At 50.0% G+C, this 16,916-nt stretch overlaps 1 protein-coding gene across 2 annotated transcripts; it reads left to right on the top strand.

Annotated features, from left to right (window-relative positions):
* The first annotated feature begins 6,344 nt into the window (after positions 1–6,344).
* On the top strand, positions 6,345–13,958 carry LOC149341193 (single-pass membrane and coiled-coil domain-containing protein 4 homolog). 2 transcript variants are annotated; one of them, XM_089543117.1, is made up of 2 exons: positions 6,345–6,725; positions 13,719–13,958. In XM_089543117.1, exon 2 carries the CDS (start codon positions 13,721–13,723, stop codon positions 13,898–13,900), a length of 180 nt encoding a protein of 59 aa, XP_089399243.1. In that variant the 5' UTR covers positions 6,345–6,725; positions 13,719–13,720; the 3' UTR covers positions 13,901–13,958. The 2 variants fall into 2 exon arrangements, with proteins under 2 accessions (XP_089399243.1, XP_089399244.1); XM_089543118.1 differs by lacking the exon at positions 6,345–6,725 and adding an exon at positions 10,834–13,648.
* Positions 13,959–16,916: the final 2,958 nt, after the last annotated feature.

Genomic DNA, 16,916 nt, shown 5'->3' with positions numbered 1-16,916 from the left:
CACCAAGTGCTGCCTGAATGGGACAGGGCATTCCTTGGAACTGCATGCTCCTTGGCCCACTGACTGGCCCAAAGGTGAACATGCAAGTTCCTGACTGCAGTGTAGTACTTCTTGAGGCAGTATTCTGTATAGCTGTTGTTCATGGTGTATGAGCGCTAAGTCAGATTACTTGCGTTATAACATGGAACCCAAAAAATGTTTATTCACAGCAGCAGGCCAAGCATATACATGGTCTGTTCTGAAAGTAGTAGGACTCATTTTTTTAAACAAAATTTATTCAAGAGAATAGTACAAACGATTACAATTTTTCAAGGTAGCACCCTTCCGCACCTACACACTGCTGCCACTGAGTTTTACAGTTTTCGTACGCCTCCAGGAACGCCTGGACCGGAATGCTGTTTAGCTCCCTCGTCACGGCCTGTTGAACCACCTCTACCGATCCGTGATGTTTCCCCTCGAGCGTCGATTTTATTCTCAGGAATAGAAAGAAGTCTGGCGGGGCCAAGTCGAGGCTGTAGGGTGGCTCAGGCAGCGTTTCCGCCATGTGCTGGGCAAAAAATCGGGGTCCTCATTCAGATGATGAAGAAGATCCTACCGGTTGGCCTTTTCCTCCTCTGACAACACTCCCGGCACCAACTTCGCGCACGCTTTCCTCATGGATAAGTTTTCTGTCACGATCCCAAAAACTTGGGTTTGAGGAATGCTCATGTCATCAGCAATCATTCTGATGCTCATTCTACGATCACTGTTAAGTAAATGTTTCCTTCGCTACACATTCTCGTTGGTCTTGCTGGTCGAAGGGCGTCTGAAGCGGTCGTCTTCCTCCACTCTTTCCTTACCTTCTCGGAAGAGCTTGTGCCACTCAAAAACACCTGATCTACCCATGGAAGCATCACCGTAGGCCTCCTTAATCATGTTGTGAGTCTCTTTGCCCGTTTTACCAAGATTTACTCAAAATTTGATCGCGTATCGCTGATCCAGTAAACGCTCGACGATTCTGCGTGACGAGACGTTTCGAAAGGGGTTCACCGTACAAGCGACCTCCTCTCTTCAACGGCCAAGAGCCGACTGCCGATTTTCCCCAGCATTCCCAATATCCCCCTTCAACGATACTGCACGCGCAGACCGCCTCTCGTCTGCCTGTTCGCCCAGGAAAAAACCAGTCCTACTACTTTCAGAACAGACCCTGTATGTGTAGAGGTGCAACCTTTTTTCTGTGGTACAGTCTCAAGACTAGCAGAAAAATGAGGCAGTGGCACCTACATCTCTCTCCTTAAATGGTTTTGTTCACTTGCTATAAATTCCAGCAAGGTGGCGGTGGGTGATAACATCTTCACACAAGTCCACGAGATCACTCGTGCAGGCTGGGTAGAGTGGTGCCTTCAGGTGGCCAGTGCAGGTTGGGCAAAGGCAAAGTTGGTTGCACAGAAGTTTCATCAGGTTTAGATTGTTGCATACTTACTTCTGCGTCTGCTGGCTAAGCTGCCTATTCCTGGACACTTCACACCGGGCAAGAAAGGAACCAGCCAGTAACAGTTTCGTTGCTACATGCCACAGCGATTCCCAAACACATACAACCATGGTCGCTGAACAGCCCCGAAGATACAACCGCTACCGCCAGCATCCTTGATCAGCACGTCTTCCCAAGTTGCATAGAACTCGGAGGGCTTGGGTTCTTCACCTGTTGCACTTTGTAGTATCCCTTGCCTAGAACTCCAAATGGCCTGGCAGTGATGGAAGAAATCATTCTGCCAGTCCCGCAAAACGAGTGTGCAGCTCTTTTACAATGAGTACATTATTTGCTTGAATGTAACACGATTTTTTTTTACCGAAAATAGAAGTTATAAGTCGCCCCTCACGTTGTAATGGAATATTCGCGTTAAAATCTATTATTACGCAAAGAAAAAAGCGCGCTATGCCGTATTTACTCGCACATTGGTTAATGAATCGTGCAGGTTCGTCCCAAACTCCGGGGGAAAAAAATGAATAGAGCATTCGTCGACCAACAGAAGCTCCGAGCCACAAATACCGATCAATACATAACGTAGCAGCGGCAGAGCAGTCGAACTCCTCCCCGGTGTCTACGAACTTGCGCACCGCGCGGATTCCATACATCGTCACGACGAAATGCCATTAAAATCGCGCGACTTCATGATGTCGTAAAGGCCTTCGTTTCGTACTGTGAAAGTGCGGCAGACTCCTTCAACGTTCGCAGCGCCACCGATGCCAGATGCTGAAGCCTATTTCACTTGCAAGCGGAAACGTGCGATATCTGTCGCCGCGGCGCAAAAACCTGCATGTTTCACGTGTTCGCGGCGGCTCAAGCGGCCAGGGCGACGAGGTTCTAAGTAGGAAATTTGTCGCCGCGACTCTCTGCTCGGTCGCCAAGTTCGCTTCGGGTGCACGGAAAGCTTGACGCTACTATTGCTCTCGAAAAGGCGCTCTCGCTACTTTTCTCGGTATTGTAGTCAAGGGTTCGACAGAATCCTGTCTGGCGAGGGGGAAGCGTAGTGGTTAAATCAAACATACACTCGCCAAAGATGGTTTTTAAAAACCGTCGGTATTGCTATCTGATGCGCTTTTCGGCGAAATCGAAGACGAACACGTTGCCGAGAACGGCCATCGACGATCAGGAGGCACGACTTGCCGCTCGGTGAGCGAGTGGTACAAGTTGAGTTTTTATGACGATGCGTCGAAAGCACATCGCCTTGTTTGGACGCGCGGGCTTCCAAGCACAGCCACAGCGGCTCCCAGGAACTTGAGACATGCGGAACTCTCGCTTTTCATTTCGAGGGACCCCCAGCTTGATTCGAACGGGCAACGAAGACCGGACGCTGGTCATGCTGGTGGTCTGTACCGATGACTATAGTATATCGACCCATCATACATTTGTGACTCTAGGGATCTTTCCATCAGTCTTGATATGAAAGCTTAATTGAGAAAGTACTCGGGCGTTGTGGCAATTCCAAATGGAAGACTCTGCTTGCAGTAACAGCCAAAGGGAGTTGTAAACATTAATTCATCACTCTTGTATTGCTCGGCTTAAGATTTAGTGGAAGCCGGGCCGAACCTTTCCCAACTCCATGCGCAAAGGTGCTTGTAAAAGGTGCATGGTCCACCGAACTGTCCTATGAGTCAATTAAGACTATAGTATGTCGACCCATCGTACATATGACTCCAAGGATCTTTTCCATCAGTCTTGACATGAAAGCTTAGTTGAAAGTACCCGGGCGTAGTGGAAATTTCAAATGGAAGACTCTGCTAGCAGTAGCAGCCAAAGGGAATTGTGAACACTTATTCATCACTCTCGTATTGCTCGACTAAAGATTTAGTGGAAGCCGGACCGAACCTTTCCCAACTCCATGCGCAAGGTGCATGGTCCACCGAACTGGCCTAATTATGAGTGGGTGCATCCCCTTGGAAACCCTGTTCGCACGCGTCATCTGGGGGCTGCCATCTTGAGCCGGTGACGTCTCACGCTTCCCAAGCAACACGCACACCTTCGCGCTCTTGCATTGAAGCATGAAAGAAATTGCGCTATAGTCGCTGGAAGTTTTGCTGTGACCCTATCCGATGCATATTCCTGTGAGAGCCCTTCTCTCCCTTGCTGAGGGAGCTCATCTGGCAGCCGCCCGTTGCTTGTATGCACAATAAACCTCGTCGACCGCTTCAGGTTGGAGCCTTCCTAGCGGCTCCGTGCCGGTAAGTCAACAAAACTGCCGCGGAGTGAGGAAGGTACGCGTCTGATAAAGCAGCTAGAGCTGGCTGGGCGCGCGTTGCGTAATTGGCGCCCAACGTGGGGCCGGCATGGCGTCGGAGTAGGCCCTTGTCCAGCCCGAGTCCCAGGATGCGGACATATGTGTCCGCACGTGCACGACGAGGCCGCCAGCGCATGGAACGCCCTTTGTAGCGCCCCTCAGTGCCGAGGGGGTTCGACATTCCCAAGCTCGTAAGCCTCGGTGCCCATGAACCGGCCGATCGACGCGTCGAACTGGAGCATAATTCTCGCTCTACACACGCTGTTTTCTCGCTCTACAGACGCTGTTGCTTCACTTTCCAGCCACAATGGGTCGCAAGCTCGGCCAATTAGCCCGTCAAGCACGCTTGAGCTGCACAATTTCGGCAGTGCTCCCGCAGGTCTCAGTTTGCAGCGCGTGAAACCCCTCTGCAATCATGCGTTGCGATCCGCCAGCGTCCAGCGTGTCACCGCGAGCCTGCTGCGGGCCCTGCTGGAAGCCCCCACGGTATACATCGGCTATTCAGTCCGTGCCACGGAGTTCTGAAAGGGTTGCAACTCCATCACTTTGTGGTGCGACTGGCACATCGCGCGAAACTGAAGACCATAGAAGCTGCACGATGGTATCGACTTTTCGGCCCCGCTCGCTCGATGGAAGGGTGGAGGAGGCGGCTCCACACAGAATGCCTCCCTACTACGCGCGACGCATGTGGCGCCGTCTTCAGGCACAACATATGATCGAATCTGCTCGCACGTCACGGCAATGCAAGAGATGTGTACCTCCTGGCCAGCCAGTTGGCAACAGACCCTGAGAGACGTACTGTTTCAACAGGTCCGCCCAGCCTTCGCCGCTGCCTTCGATGAACCGCAATCGGGACTTTGATGTGCTGGCTCAGTGGTTAGGAGCTCGGCTACTGAGCCAGAGTTCTCGGGTTCAAACCTGGCCGCGTTACGATGGAGGCGAAACGCAAAAGGAGCTCTTGTGCTGTGCGATGTCAGTGCACGTTAAAGATCCCCAGGTGGTCGAAATTATTCCGGAGACCTCCACTATACGGCACCTCTTCCTTATGTTCTCTCAATTCCTCCTTTATCCTTTTCCTTACGGCACGGCATCGCTGGTCGCCCCGAGGCGTAGAAGCTCGAGATTTTAAAAATGTATTGTGAATGATCAGCTCGCTTTTGAGGTCTTGTGAAAGCTTGCCTGACAGGTTACAAATAGTGTATCTGGAAATCTTTCTTTGAGTCTTCTTATTCAATTCAATTCAATACTTTATTTCCAACGACTCGTTGGGGGTCATGAGGCAAAAAAGCTGCCATTGGCAGCTTGAGGCTGCCTGATGCCCGTACAAGGCAGCAGCATATAGCCAACAGAAAATTCTGAACACATGTTCAGTTACACTTTCACATAAATTGACTGATCGAAACACATTCGAAACACATCAAAACACAGCAAGAAAGCATACAGAACGAAAAACTGAAAGGCAATGAAAATACAGTGAATACCATCAGCTGCACAAAAACTGGGATGAGGAAAAAATTTCACGCGTCTGTTTTCTATTACACGCGCTTAAGTCAAAATTTTCACAAAGTCAAAATGCCACAAAAAAACAAACAAAAAGTCAGCTGCCACATCAGCAAAATCAAAGAAAAGGTAGACTGAGGAAGAGCTGTTTTACAATGGCTCTTGCGATGTTTATGTTTGTTCGGCAGCAAAAGATGCATTGAATGCTGAGAAAATTGATTGAAGGACCATTTTCTTCCCGCTACTCCCTTCAAACTCGTGACGTCAGGGCCGAGTAGGTCTCCGTGATCACCGTTTGCAAGTGAATGACAGTGAATTGGGAAGCGCTGTCATGACATAACCGCAGTTTGCTTGCGAAAACGGCAGGTGGCGGCGATACATGTATTTTTTTCCCCTTTTTGCTCTCATAAAACTGCGTTTTCAGTGAAAGGAGCCTCTTTGTCGTTTGGCTTAATTTCTCCTCATTGTTCCTTTGTCCCAAATAACGTTTTCAGGGGCTACCTGCAACAGTGTAATAGCGTGTATATGTTTCCATTTCAATTTGTAAGATGCTCTGTATCAGACTTATGCATAAGTCTTTACATAGTCGAGTAACTAGCTTGCCAAAAATATGGAGACCAGCAATGAAACGGCACTTAACTCGCAACCGATACCAATTGAGCGACTGTGACGCGCGTGCATCGCATATGTGTTCATAACGCATACCAATCGTTCATGTTAATTGTACATGAGACGTACCTTGGGGGTATACGTGCTCCAGCGACATCGAAATATTGTCCATGATACATCTTGAAGAGGTTGCATAACGGAGCTGGAGTTCAGTCTGGCGTATTTGATAGACGCTCGCCGTTAATTTCCGGAGGGAAGTGCGGCTCAATGACCTAAACTGGGCGACTTTCGGAATCCCTGCGCACAGCAGAATTGCTGCGCACTACTGTCGGCGAAAGCAAAAAGAGAACTGACGTGACCGCAGGCTGGCCTCCGGTCCAGTGGCGTTGACCGACGGACGCGCACGACAACGTGATGCGCTCCGAACCCACCAAACTCGCGGCCTCAATGACGCCCGCTTTGTGAGTGACGAACAGCACAGCTGGCTTCGTTAAGTGGCGGCGCAGGCGGCGTGTGCTGCGGCCGTCGTCTGCGCAGTTTTCGGCCGTAACAGACAGCGTGTTACCGACCACTCCGTGTAACTGTCGCGTCGTTTGCACTGCTCCTCTAGAAGTCGCCACATTCGCCACACTTCGAACTCGCATGCGGTCTGCGGGCGCTCCGGACGGGCTCGTTATTCGCAAGAGCGCTTCCAGCGTCGTTTGACGGCAATCAGCCAGCTGCGCCACGTCGCATCTGCGCGAAAGTGGCCAGCGAGGTGGGACCTGCAGCTGCGCGCGCTCACTGCGTGCCACGCGTGTGTTGTGGAGAGAACTTTGGTGACTGACACATCGCTCTGCTTCGCTCCAGTTCTATTCGGTAAGCGCCGTCGGACCGTATCGCGCACTCTGCCGTCCACCTGCGGTCACTTATTGCCCCTTTCTCTTCTCTATTTTTTTTTTTTAAGCGATGGTCTCTCGTCCTCCGGTCTGCCACGTCATTAGTCGAACCCGCGACCTAATGCTCAGAACAGCGCGGTGGTTTACGTTGCGTATTGAACGCACATTTACTTTTTTCGGGCTAAAAGAAAGAAGCGCAGCAATGACTTTCCGCGCATCATATCTAATGTCCTGGTTTGTCTGATGCAGACGGTTTTAATCGAGGTTCACCGCCTCTGTTCGAGCAGGATATGTCGGCCAGCGCAGTTTGTAGATCCTCAGGTGCGGGAGACAAGCTCCGTCGAGGAAGTCAGGACAGAGTTGACGCATCTTATAAAGCACATGTGGTGGAACACCTTCGGAAACCATCATATTCCTGACTGCTGTCCGATGCTTCCGCAGTTGGCCATTTAAACGTCATCCCGTTCAGCCGATGTATAAAGAACTTACCAAGAGAGAGCAAAATCAAATACTACTTTGCTGTCGACAAACCTCGGAACATGATTTTGTTAATTGGTTCCTTTTCGCGTTATTGACCGTGCGAAACGTCTTTGACACCTTCCGACCGCGGGGAATACGAGCGACACGAGTGTCTCACTCTCTCACCATGCCGCGCGCTGTGAACAGATGACACTGATCCTGCAATGCATATCCCCGCGTTCGGCGACCGTTGAGCCATCAGAGCAGCCGACAACTCGCAGTGACAGTTTCTCGACACTCGCCCGCGGGAGTCTGAGGAGCGACCCCAAAGCAGTTGAGTGAGTGAGTGAAAACTTTATTAGCTCTAGATTCGGATTGTGTTCGGCGGTTTTGAGATGGCTTCGTCCATCTTGCTCAAAGGTCGGTTGCCCTTAGTCCAGGGCTCCGCTGGATGCTGCTGCCAGTTTTGCTCGCCGAATCAGACCTTCTTGGTCGACCCGACGATCGCTGGAGAGCACTCCCTCCCATTGCTCCGCACTCGGGCTTGTTATCACTGGTACCACGCTTATCCTCTGGCATGCCCACGTTATGTGGTACAGCGTGGGGGGTTCTTGGCACCAAGGGCATTTGTCATTGTATTGTGTTGGATATATTTTGTTGAGTACGTGTAGGTTCGGGTAGGAGCCCGTCTGTAGCTGTCTCCACGCGACAGAGTCCTCTCTGCTAAGGGAGTTGTCCGGTGGTGGATACCGCTTCCTGCAGCCCTTGTAATAATTTAGAATCGCCGAATAATCTTGGGGTACAGGTTCGTTCCCCTCGAGGTCGCCTACGTTGGATGCTCGGTAATAAGTGTACCCTCGAGCTATCCTGTCCGCCTCTTGGTTCCCTGTTACTCCCGTATGTCCCGGCGTCCATACTATCGTATGCCTGATTGGTTCTTCGTTTGTTTGTCGTTGTGTTATGTGGCCCCCAGAGCGGAGTATGCGGAGCGCTCTGTGCCCTATTCTGCCGCGTAGGTAGTTGCGGCATGCTGTTTGTGAGTCTGTAAGGATTTTTAGAGACCGTTTAGACCGATAGCCCTCCGCTGCCGCTAGAGCGACGGCCGCTTCCTCAGCCTCGACTATCGTACAGTCTTGTAGTGATGCGCTGGTGATCTCGCGTAGGGTTGAGTCAATCACCGTTGTTACCGCATTGCTGTTGTGCTGCCCCGCTGTTCTGGTGTATGTGGCTGCGTCCACGTATACCGTCGTTTCTTGGGGTGCTAATGTCTTTTGTAGGTATTCAGCCCTTGCCTCTCTGCGTGCTTTGTGTAGGTTGGGATCCATGTTCCGGGGTATTGGCGTTACTTTAATGTGTTGCGATATTCGTCCGGAATTGTTTCTGTCCTCTGTATTTCTTGAATTTGATCGGCGCGGCCCAGTTTCTTTAGGAGCTCCCTGCCAGATGGGGTCTGTTGTAGTCTGCGCAGTTGGGAGACTAGTTGTGCCTCTCTCAATTCATCGAAAGTGTTGTGTAGTCCTAGGGCTAGGAGCTTTTCAGTTGAAGTGCTGTGAGGAAGGTGGAGTGCGGTTTTGTAGGCTTTGCGTAGAATCACGTCCGCCTGTTGTACCTCACTCTTGATGGGATTATAGTAGGGGAGGCTGTATGTCACTCGGCTGACTACCAGGCTTCTGACCAACTTAAGTGTGTCCTCCTCTCGCATGCCATGACGTCTGTGTGAGATGCGCGTGATCATGCGGGCCACTTGTAGAGTGGATGCTTTGAGTAGGGCGAGAGTGTGAGTGCAGCGTTGGTTTGACTGTATCCACATCCCCAAGATTCTGATGAGTGTTTTTTCCGGTATCGACTTCCCGTCGAGGTAGACGTTCAACTTTAAGTCGTCGCTAGTGGGGACTGTGCGATTTTGTTTTCCTCTCCAAACTCTTAGGAGCTCTGATTTCTCGGTGGAGCATGCTAGCCCTCTTTCTCTGACGTAGTTCTCTACGCAGGTGGCTGCCTTTTGTAATTTCTCTTCTTTCTCTCCGAGCGAGCCTGTGTTGACCCAGATGGTGATGTCGTCGGCATACATGGCATGGTGTATGCCGTCGATTGCTTTTAACTTATCCCTACCTTAAAATAGTCGGGACGCACAGTTTTCAGTGTTTCCTCTCTTTTTAATTAAACGCAATAAGTTAGCATTGAAGGACTCTGACGTTAGTAAGCACCGTACTCGCCTGCTCCCTGTAAACAATTTACATTTGAATTTCTTCTCTCATGTCGTTCCAATTCCTTTCTCAGCAGCCAAACGACAGATGTCGCAAGTGGGTTTGGGGTCATGTCAGGCGCACTTTTAAAAGCTGCGATATGATCCCTGCTTCGTTGTCTTGATTCACTCTATGAAGGCCCAATCACACCTGCGAGTAGCGTAGCTCGCGCGATGATGTTTAAGCCGATTCGTCACATTGGGAGAACTTCGAACTAAGTCGCCAGCGATCTGTTTGCGGCGGTCGCTCACTGACCGATTTTTTGCCATCATATAGCAGAGTTCCTCAGCCAATCCGCGGCGCAGCGAGGAATGACACGACGACTAGTGACGTTTATATCCGGATCCTTGCTTCACCGGGAAATGCACGCTACGGCGCGTGGCAGCCGTCCACGTAGATCCCGATTTAGCAGCCGTGTCGTAGCATACACGCTGTTGTAGCCGCACGTGCACCTTGTGCTGCATACGCAGTTCATTTTTTTATTATTTATGACTTAAAGCGTTGTAGCTGCCTCATGGAATTTTCCACACAGGGACGGAACTACGCCATAATTTATTTTTTCTTTGTAGACCGCTGGAATAAAAGAAAACATGAAGCTTGTAAAGAGGTCGGCGTATTGAACTTATGATACAGACGATACATCAAGTGTGCATAAGCATGCTGCCTTTTTTATATCGAGACGAATGATGGTAGTAACTTTTTTTTTCTGATTGACTATCAACGATAGCTAGTTTAGTTTAGTTTATGGGGTTTAACGTCCCAAAGCGGCTAAGGCTATGAGAGACGCCGTAGTGGAGGGCTCCGGAAATTTCGACCACCTGGGGTTCTTTAACGTGCACTGACATCGCACAGTACACGGGCCTCTAGAATCTCTCCTCCAAAGAAATTCAACCGCCGCGGCCAGGATCGAACCCGCGTCTTTCGGGTCAGCAGCCGAGCACCATAACCACTCAGCCACCGCTGAGTGGTTATGGTGCTCCCCTTATGGTGCTCCCCCACCTTCGTCCTTTGGACACCACGATCTGCTTCTCCCGGGGAGTCACTCCTGCTTTGCAGGAAGGACTTGGCTTTTGGCATTTTTTTATTTCTTGATGTAGTGACATGAAATTTTTTGAGCACATTAGAAATAATTCTTTCTTTTTCAATGCTGTGAACCTTGTACAGGTCCAAGTAGGGTGGGGGAAAAGATAAACAAAGCAATACGAACAAAAAATATCGAGGTATATTAATGCGCAACGAGAGGCAATAAAGAATAATTTCAATCCTCACTTCACTTTATTACCTTAAAGACCCTCGTTAGAGGGTATTACATAAGGGGTGGGGCACACAGAAATGAAAAACAGAATGACTAACAGATAAGTTGTAAGTTATATAAATATAAGATTTTCACTCAGCAAGTACACGCGTGATTTTTTCCAGGAACAAAGATTGGCATGTGATAGCAATTCCGAGGAAAAAAATATTGAAAGAATACACTGCGAGGAAAAAAATATTAAAAATGACCACTCTCACAAGACTTCACTGTTGTACCGCCAGAAAATTGTTTTATAATATATATTTTCCCTCTGAATCTTTTGAAAAAGCTGCAGAGTGTAGAAAATGTGGCAGAAGGATGATTGAACACTTATTGAGTTCCTACTGGCTTGCTACAAGTCAAGGCATTGTTTTTTTTTTCTCAAATTGCGAATTTTGGTTTTTAATTTTTGCGATGCAGTGTCCGTTGAGATATCTAGAGTGAGAAGAAAATTGCATACGAGAACTTTGAAATTACCAAATTTGAAAAACAAATAATGCCTTGACCTCGCCGTCTCTCGTTCACTCTCTCTGGGCCTTCGAGTTGATTCGAGGCCTTCGATTTGGTCTTTCTCACAACTCGGACTAGCTGCTTAAAAGGGACAAAATACTCATTGTTCCTCTTTGGCAACATGCCGATTTCTCAAATTTTAGGGGCGCTAACAAAATTTCCGCATGGACTTTTGAATATGGATAAAGTATAGCTAGCAGAATTTTCAGGTAACGATTTTTTTCTTTGATTCCTTCGTTATTTGCACATTAAGTTGAGGTATAAAGATGACTTTTGCGCCGTAGTAAGTGTAAAATAGGTGAATCATGTTAACTAGTAAGCTGGAGCAGTGATCACCGGCGAGCACCGCAGTGCGTCAGAGCTGGTCACGTGTCATGTGCGTCGCTGAGTAACGAAAGGTATGCTGGATGCTCAAAATTTGTCGAGCCACAGCGCCGAGGGTAATCGCGTTTTCAAAATTCTAAAAACTGATATAGAATAACCAGCTAGACATCTTAGATTTTAACCAATTGAGCGCCGAACTGTAATCGTTAAAAAGTTAACTGTTATAATTTAGGAGCTAACAGTTAACACAAATCACTATAAATTCCTGGTGTCTACGAAGAAAGGCGAAAGGCATTAATACATGTCACCATGTATAATTTATAATCGACCGCTACGGCCGCTAAATTATTTATAATCGAATTTCTTTTTCGTGCTGTTTTGGTTTCAACGGCCGACCGATGACTGTGACGTTTATGTGTGGTTAGAGGTCACGGGTATGAAAAAACTGCGATATAATCGCTGCTTCTACATTCACTGTCATTCCGGCTCTTGTGGAAGGCTGGCTTCAGCACTGTACTGAATTCAAATGATAAAGCAGCGATTTTATCGGCGTTTTTCTATGCCTCATGTGACGTACAGCCACTGTTTGACGTCACGTTCGGCTGTTGAAACCGAAACAGTGTGACAGAAAAATTCATTTATGAATTATTTAGCGGTCGTATGCGAATACCACATGGTGATTAATGCGTAGTAGTGTCTTCTGCACCATTGTAGAGAATAAAACACACCACCAAAATTAGATGTCTGTACTCCTTTAAGGTCATAATGACTCGCTGGCGACCGTATATATTTAGATAATATGCAGTTTGCCTTAAAAAGTAGTATTACTGACGCACCGTCAGAGCTTTAACGTATGACTGTGCGTTTCGCTTGCCGCAGAACGGCAGTCAGGGCGTTTACACGATGTCGAGTGCAGGTCGAATCGATTGTTCGAAGGACAGAGCTGGTTATGCGAAAATGCGACTCGCCTTCCTCTCTCGTTCAAAGCTTCCACCCGGTCTTTCCCTCGATTCGACTCGCATTCGTCGAGTTCGTGTGAAATACAAGAATGCGGTCCTACACGCTCCTGCTCTTGGCTCGAGCGGCTGCAATTGCAGCCCTCTGTCTGCCAGCTTTTCCTAAATAAGGCGGTCGAAGGGCGCCGCCATATTGAACGCTGGGCTGCGGGAACAACTGAACAGGAAATAGTTGATGTTCCCTCACGCTCTCCCTACATCCAGCAGCCCCGAACCGAGACCTACTGAACTAGAGTCCTGCACAGATGGCGGAGTCTACTGGAGCAGCGTGCGTCAACTATCGCTAGCTTTTAGGCCGCTGAGGGCGCTCGGTTGCCCTGTTCGTCCGCTATGATCATCATCACCGTCTGCCATTTCGTGCATGCTATTTAATAAGTTTATTTTGTTTTTCTCCGCTAACTTAACATCAGCAGTGAAAATAGCCATAATATAGCGACTTTTTCCGTCCTAGAAGAGTATAAAAAGCGTTTTCCTTTTTGGCCGCTTTCTTTTCGTCGGCACCAGCATGTCTAGCGTTGATAAATGGATGATAATGATTACGTGGGTAAACGATAAAACTGCCTTGTTTGAAACAAGATAATGAAGGAGGCTATTTTCTCAACAACAGGTATTTATATTAGCGCCACACTGCCAGTAATGTTTCTATCCTAGCGGCAAAAGGCACGAACTAGAACATGCGCGCTGGAGCAGTGCCATCTGCGCAGGTCTGTACTTCAGTAGGTCTTGCCCCGAACGTTGCTAAAAAAAAATCCGGGGGAGGGGCGCAAGAGAGAAAAAGAACAATCACGTCCTCTTCCCTTTCTACTCTGTGCCTTTTCGTGCCGCGTGGTCCAGATGGCGTGCGCGTGCACGTGCACGGTCATTCTGCATAAACGAAGAAGACGACGCTCCACGCATCCTCCCCCGCAGAATAGCTTATCGCATGTTTCTTGCGCGTCCATTCTGCGGAGAAACGCGGCTCCTTAGCGGCCGCGCCAATCGCGAACCACGTGACGACGTCGTCGACCGAGTGACTGGGCGCAAAAGCGGAGCGGGTCGTCGCAGTAGCGGCAGCAGCGTGAGTACACTGCGCCAAGCGGCGGCACTCGCACACGTCCTCGTCCCACACGCTGCCCCCGTCTGTGCAGGAATGGGGAGCCGCAACAAGAACAAGCCCCGGCTGTCGCAGCGGGCCAAGCAGGAGCGCCGCAAGGACATGAGCGAGATCCAGGAGAAGATGTTCTCCGTCGTGGTGCCGGTCATCGTCACCTTCGCCATGGCAGTCGTACTCATCATCTACGTCAAGACGCGGCCCCGCACCGACCTCTGAGCGACCACCATCCCTGCAGCATCACGCCAATAAACATGCACGCACCCGCACAACCAAACAGCACTGTCCATGGCCGCGTGGTACCACTGCAGGTATACTCACCACATCCGGCGCGCATGCCGCCAGCGGTGTGATGTGGTCCCGCGCTTCTCGTCATTTTGAAACGCTGCATGTCACGCTGTAGATTCTGGTTGCTCCGACTTTGGAGAGCAGAAAACGGCGTTAAGCGTCTATCTGCCCGCGTACATTATTTGGTCGTTAGGAATGTGGTACCAATTAAAGCCTACCACCCTAGCCGTCCTTCTAGCCACGGCGATTATTTCTTTTGCGATCGGTTAATGTGCTCCTTCAGCAGCACTTAGCGTACCTTGCATGCAACTCGCCATCTCTTCTCAGGGTCAGCAGCGTGCGTCAACTTTCGTTAGCCACACTCACTGCGGCCGTCGCGCAGTGAGTGTGGGCATACCCGTCTGCGCTGTGTACGCGGGACGACCTGCGGATTGGCATTCTCTTCTCTAGTGAGCGCACCAGAAGACAGCGAGAGGGCCCGCACGTTGCGTGCCGCCGCATCTCCCAATTTTATCCCGACATAACATTGGCCTCTCGACGGAGGTACCCGGTGGACGAGGCGGCGATAGTGGCCGTTTGGTGCCAGTCGACCAATTCTAGTGCGCTCTGTATGTTCGCGAAAACAGCGCTAAATTTGTAGAGAGCCCTTAAGTGGTGTTCCTTTCTGCATCCGCATAAGTCCTCGTTGCTCGAAGATATCTATTTTTGCAGCATCTTGTCCTCCGTGCCATATAGGCTAATTGCAACTGAACTACAACACTTCTTGAAAGTCAGAAAAGAACTGTAGCGCAACCAAGACGTACACAAAAGAGGACCACACAGGACTCTCTTGTGTACGTCTGGTTGCGCTACAGTTCTTTTCTTACAACATGCACCATCTAGCCCAACAAAAAGTTCTTCTAAACCAAACTTCTTGAAAGCTATAGCTGAACCACGGCCGCCCGCGCCTCGGCTGTCAGCAAATCCAACTGCGACGCGACCTTCACCGCTCAGTCAACTGGACACTCCCTGTCTAACGCAGTCTTTCACTGGATATGTCGAGCGCCTTAATCCAGTACGAATACATTCGTCACTGTCAGCTACACGTCCATGCTGCAGACAGTATACCGTCTCCAGCTTAACCCGGTCCTGTGCTGGCCGTGGTCGCCCTATTCCCGCAAACTGCCTTATCCCATTCACCCTATCAATTCTATGCCGCCCCCCCCCCCCCCCCCCCCCGCTACATTTGGGCATCTATTGCCTGCCGTCTAAAAAACCGAATTCTTTTTCGACAGGCAGAGCAACGGGGCGCTAATGCATTCACTGCCGTACATTTTGATGTAATAGGCATCTACACGTTCGCGTTGTTCTGTAGCCCTGATTCTTCCAAGAATGCTGACATTGCTAAACAGCACTGTCTTTCGGACACTGGCACAGCAACGCGCCGCCTCGGTTTATGAGTGGCAAATGTAGCCATCGGCTCCCCCTCATTCTCTGTGTCACCCAACATTAGGGCTGACGCTGCGCTCACCAGCTGCTTTTACCGCATCCTGTCATAGCTGTTATGGCCTTCGGCCTGAGCGTATGGCCCAGCGCGATTTAATGCATGGGCAAGGGATGAGCAAAGACGTCTTGTCGGTAACTTGCATAACGTCGTGCTGAGACAGCATTACCAACGATCACACACACATGTCCAAAGCTCTGCACTGTTCACTTGTTACCGACAGCAAGCCACTTTCTTAGCCTGGCTGGTGGTGCGGCGCGACACGGAATCTAACGCAACGCCAGTAGCTCGGCAAGCAGCAAACTCCATTCGACCAGTGCCAACTCAGAAATGCGTTGCTAGTGGGCGACACTAACGGCAGCAACTTCTTGGATGGTCTGCAGCAGTAGCCTGCATAACCTTGCATTACACAACAGGAAAGTATATAATAGTTGCACCTTGCCAGAGCTCGCCCACGAGAAACTTGGAGATTAACGAACACGGCTGAAATTATGTCGAGGACTGCGCCGCCAGCTGTGGAAAGGAAAATGGAAGGAACGTAAGCAGAATGGGTCAGGGAGCAAACGCGAGTTGATGTCCTAACAAATGGCGCTTACCCGCACTGCGGGATCGGCCACCTGATTGCAATTAGAGATTTGTAGCCGGCCGTTAGTGATAACCATATCAGTTCTTAGAATTTTCAAAAACGCGATTACCCTCCTGGAATTACGGATATCATTTATGCACTAGTTCCTTTTTGGTGCTAACCTACTGCCCCCCCCCCCCCCCCCCCCCCTGGAAAAGTTCTGCGGACGCCATTGCACACGTGCAGCGTCACATTCTCTCGCAAGCGGCCCCATCCGTGAAGCGAAGGAGCTACGAATACTCGGTCTCTTCATTAATCAACATCGTAAGGCAGACACAACTCTTGCCAAACTCCGCAAAGTCGGCAACCAGGTGGGCCGAATGGTTCGCCGCGTTTCCTACAAGCGAGGAGGGTTGCGAAGTAAGGATGCGATGCGGCTCGCGCATGCCTTCGTAACTAGTCGAGTACTGTACTCGACTCCTTACCTCCGCTTACGGAAACATGACGAAGATCACTTGGAGGTTGTATTCCGCAAAATTTTCAAGAGAGCCCTCGACTTCCCGATCTCCACTTCCAACGCGCGATTCCTCGCGTTGGGGGTGGTGAACACCTATCGAGAACTTCGCGAGGCGCATCTCGTTAACCAATACACGCGTCTCGCCCAGACCGTGTCCGGTCGCCGCCTCTTGGGCCGGTTACATATCAGACATGATCACCATAACCATACCATGGAACGGGTTCGAGTGCCCGAACTGTGGAGAAGCGCCCTCTACGTTCGCCACTTCCGTCTAAGATGAACAAGGAGGACCATAATGGCCGGTGCCAGGCGCGGGCGGATGCCATGCACCGCCACTATGGCTCAAAGAAACACGTCTTGTACGTCGACATTACATGCCCCT

The sequence above is a fragment of the Amblyomma mixtum genome, chromosome 5 (assembly GCF_055824585.1).
Source record: "Amblyomma mixtum isolate Tamu chromosome 5, ASM5582458v1, whole genome shotgun sequence".
Classification (NCBI taxonomy): Eukaryota; Metazoa; Arthropoda; class Arachnida; order Ixodida; family Ixodidae; genus Amblyomma; species Amblyomma mixtum.
This window is presented reverse-complemented; position numbering and strand designations above follow the sequence as displayed.

Excerpts from the sequence above, each read along its gene's own strand:
- LOC149341193 (XM_089543117.1), top strand. The coding sequence starts at position 13,721 with ATGGGGAGCCGCAACAAGAACAAGCCCCGGCTGTCGCAGCGGGCCAAG.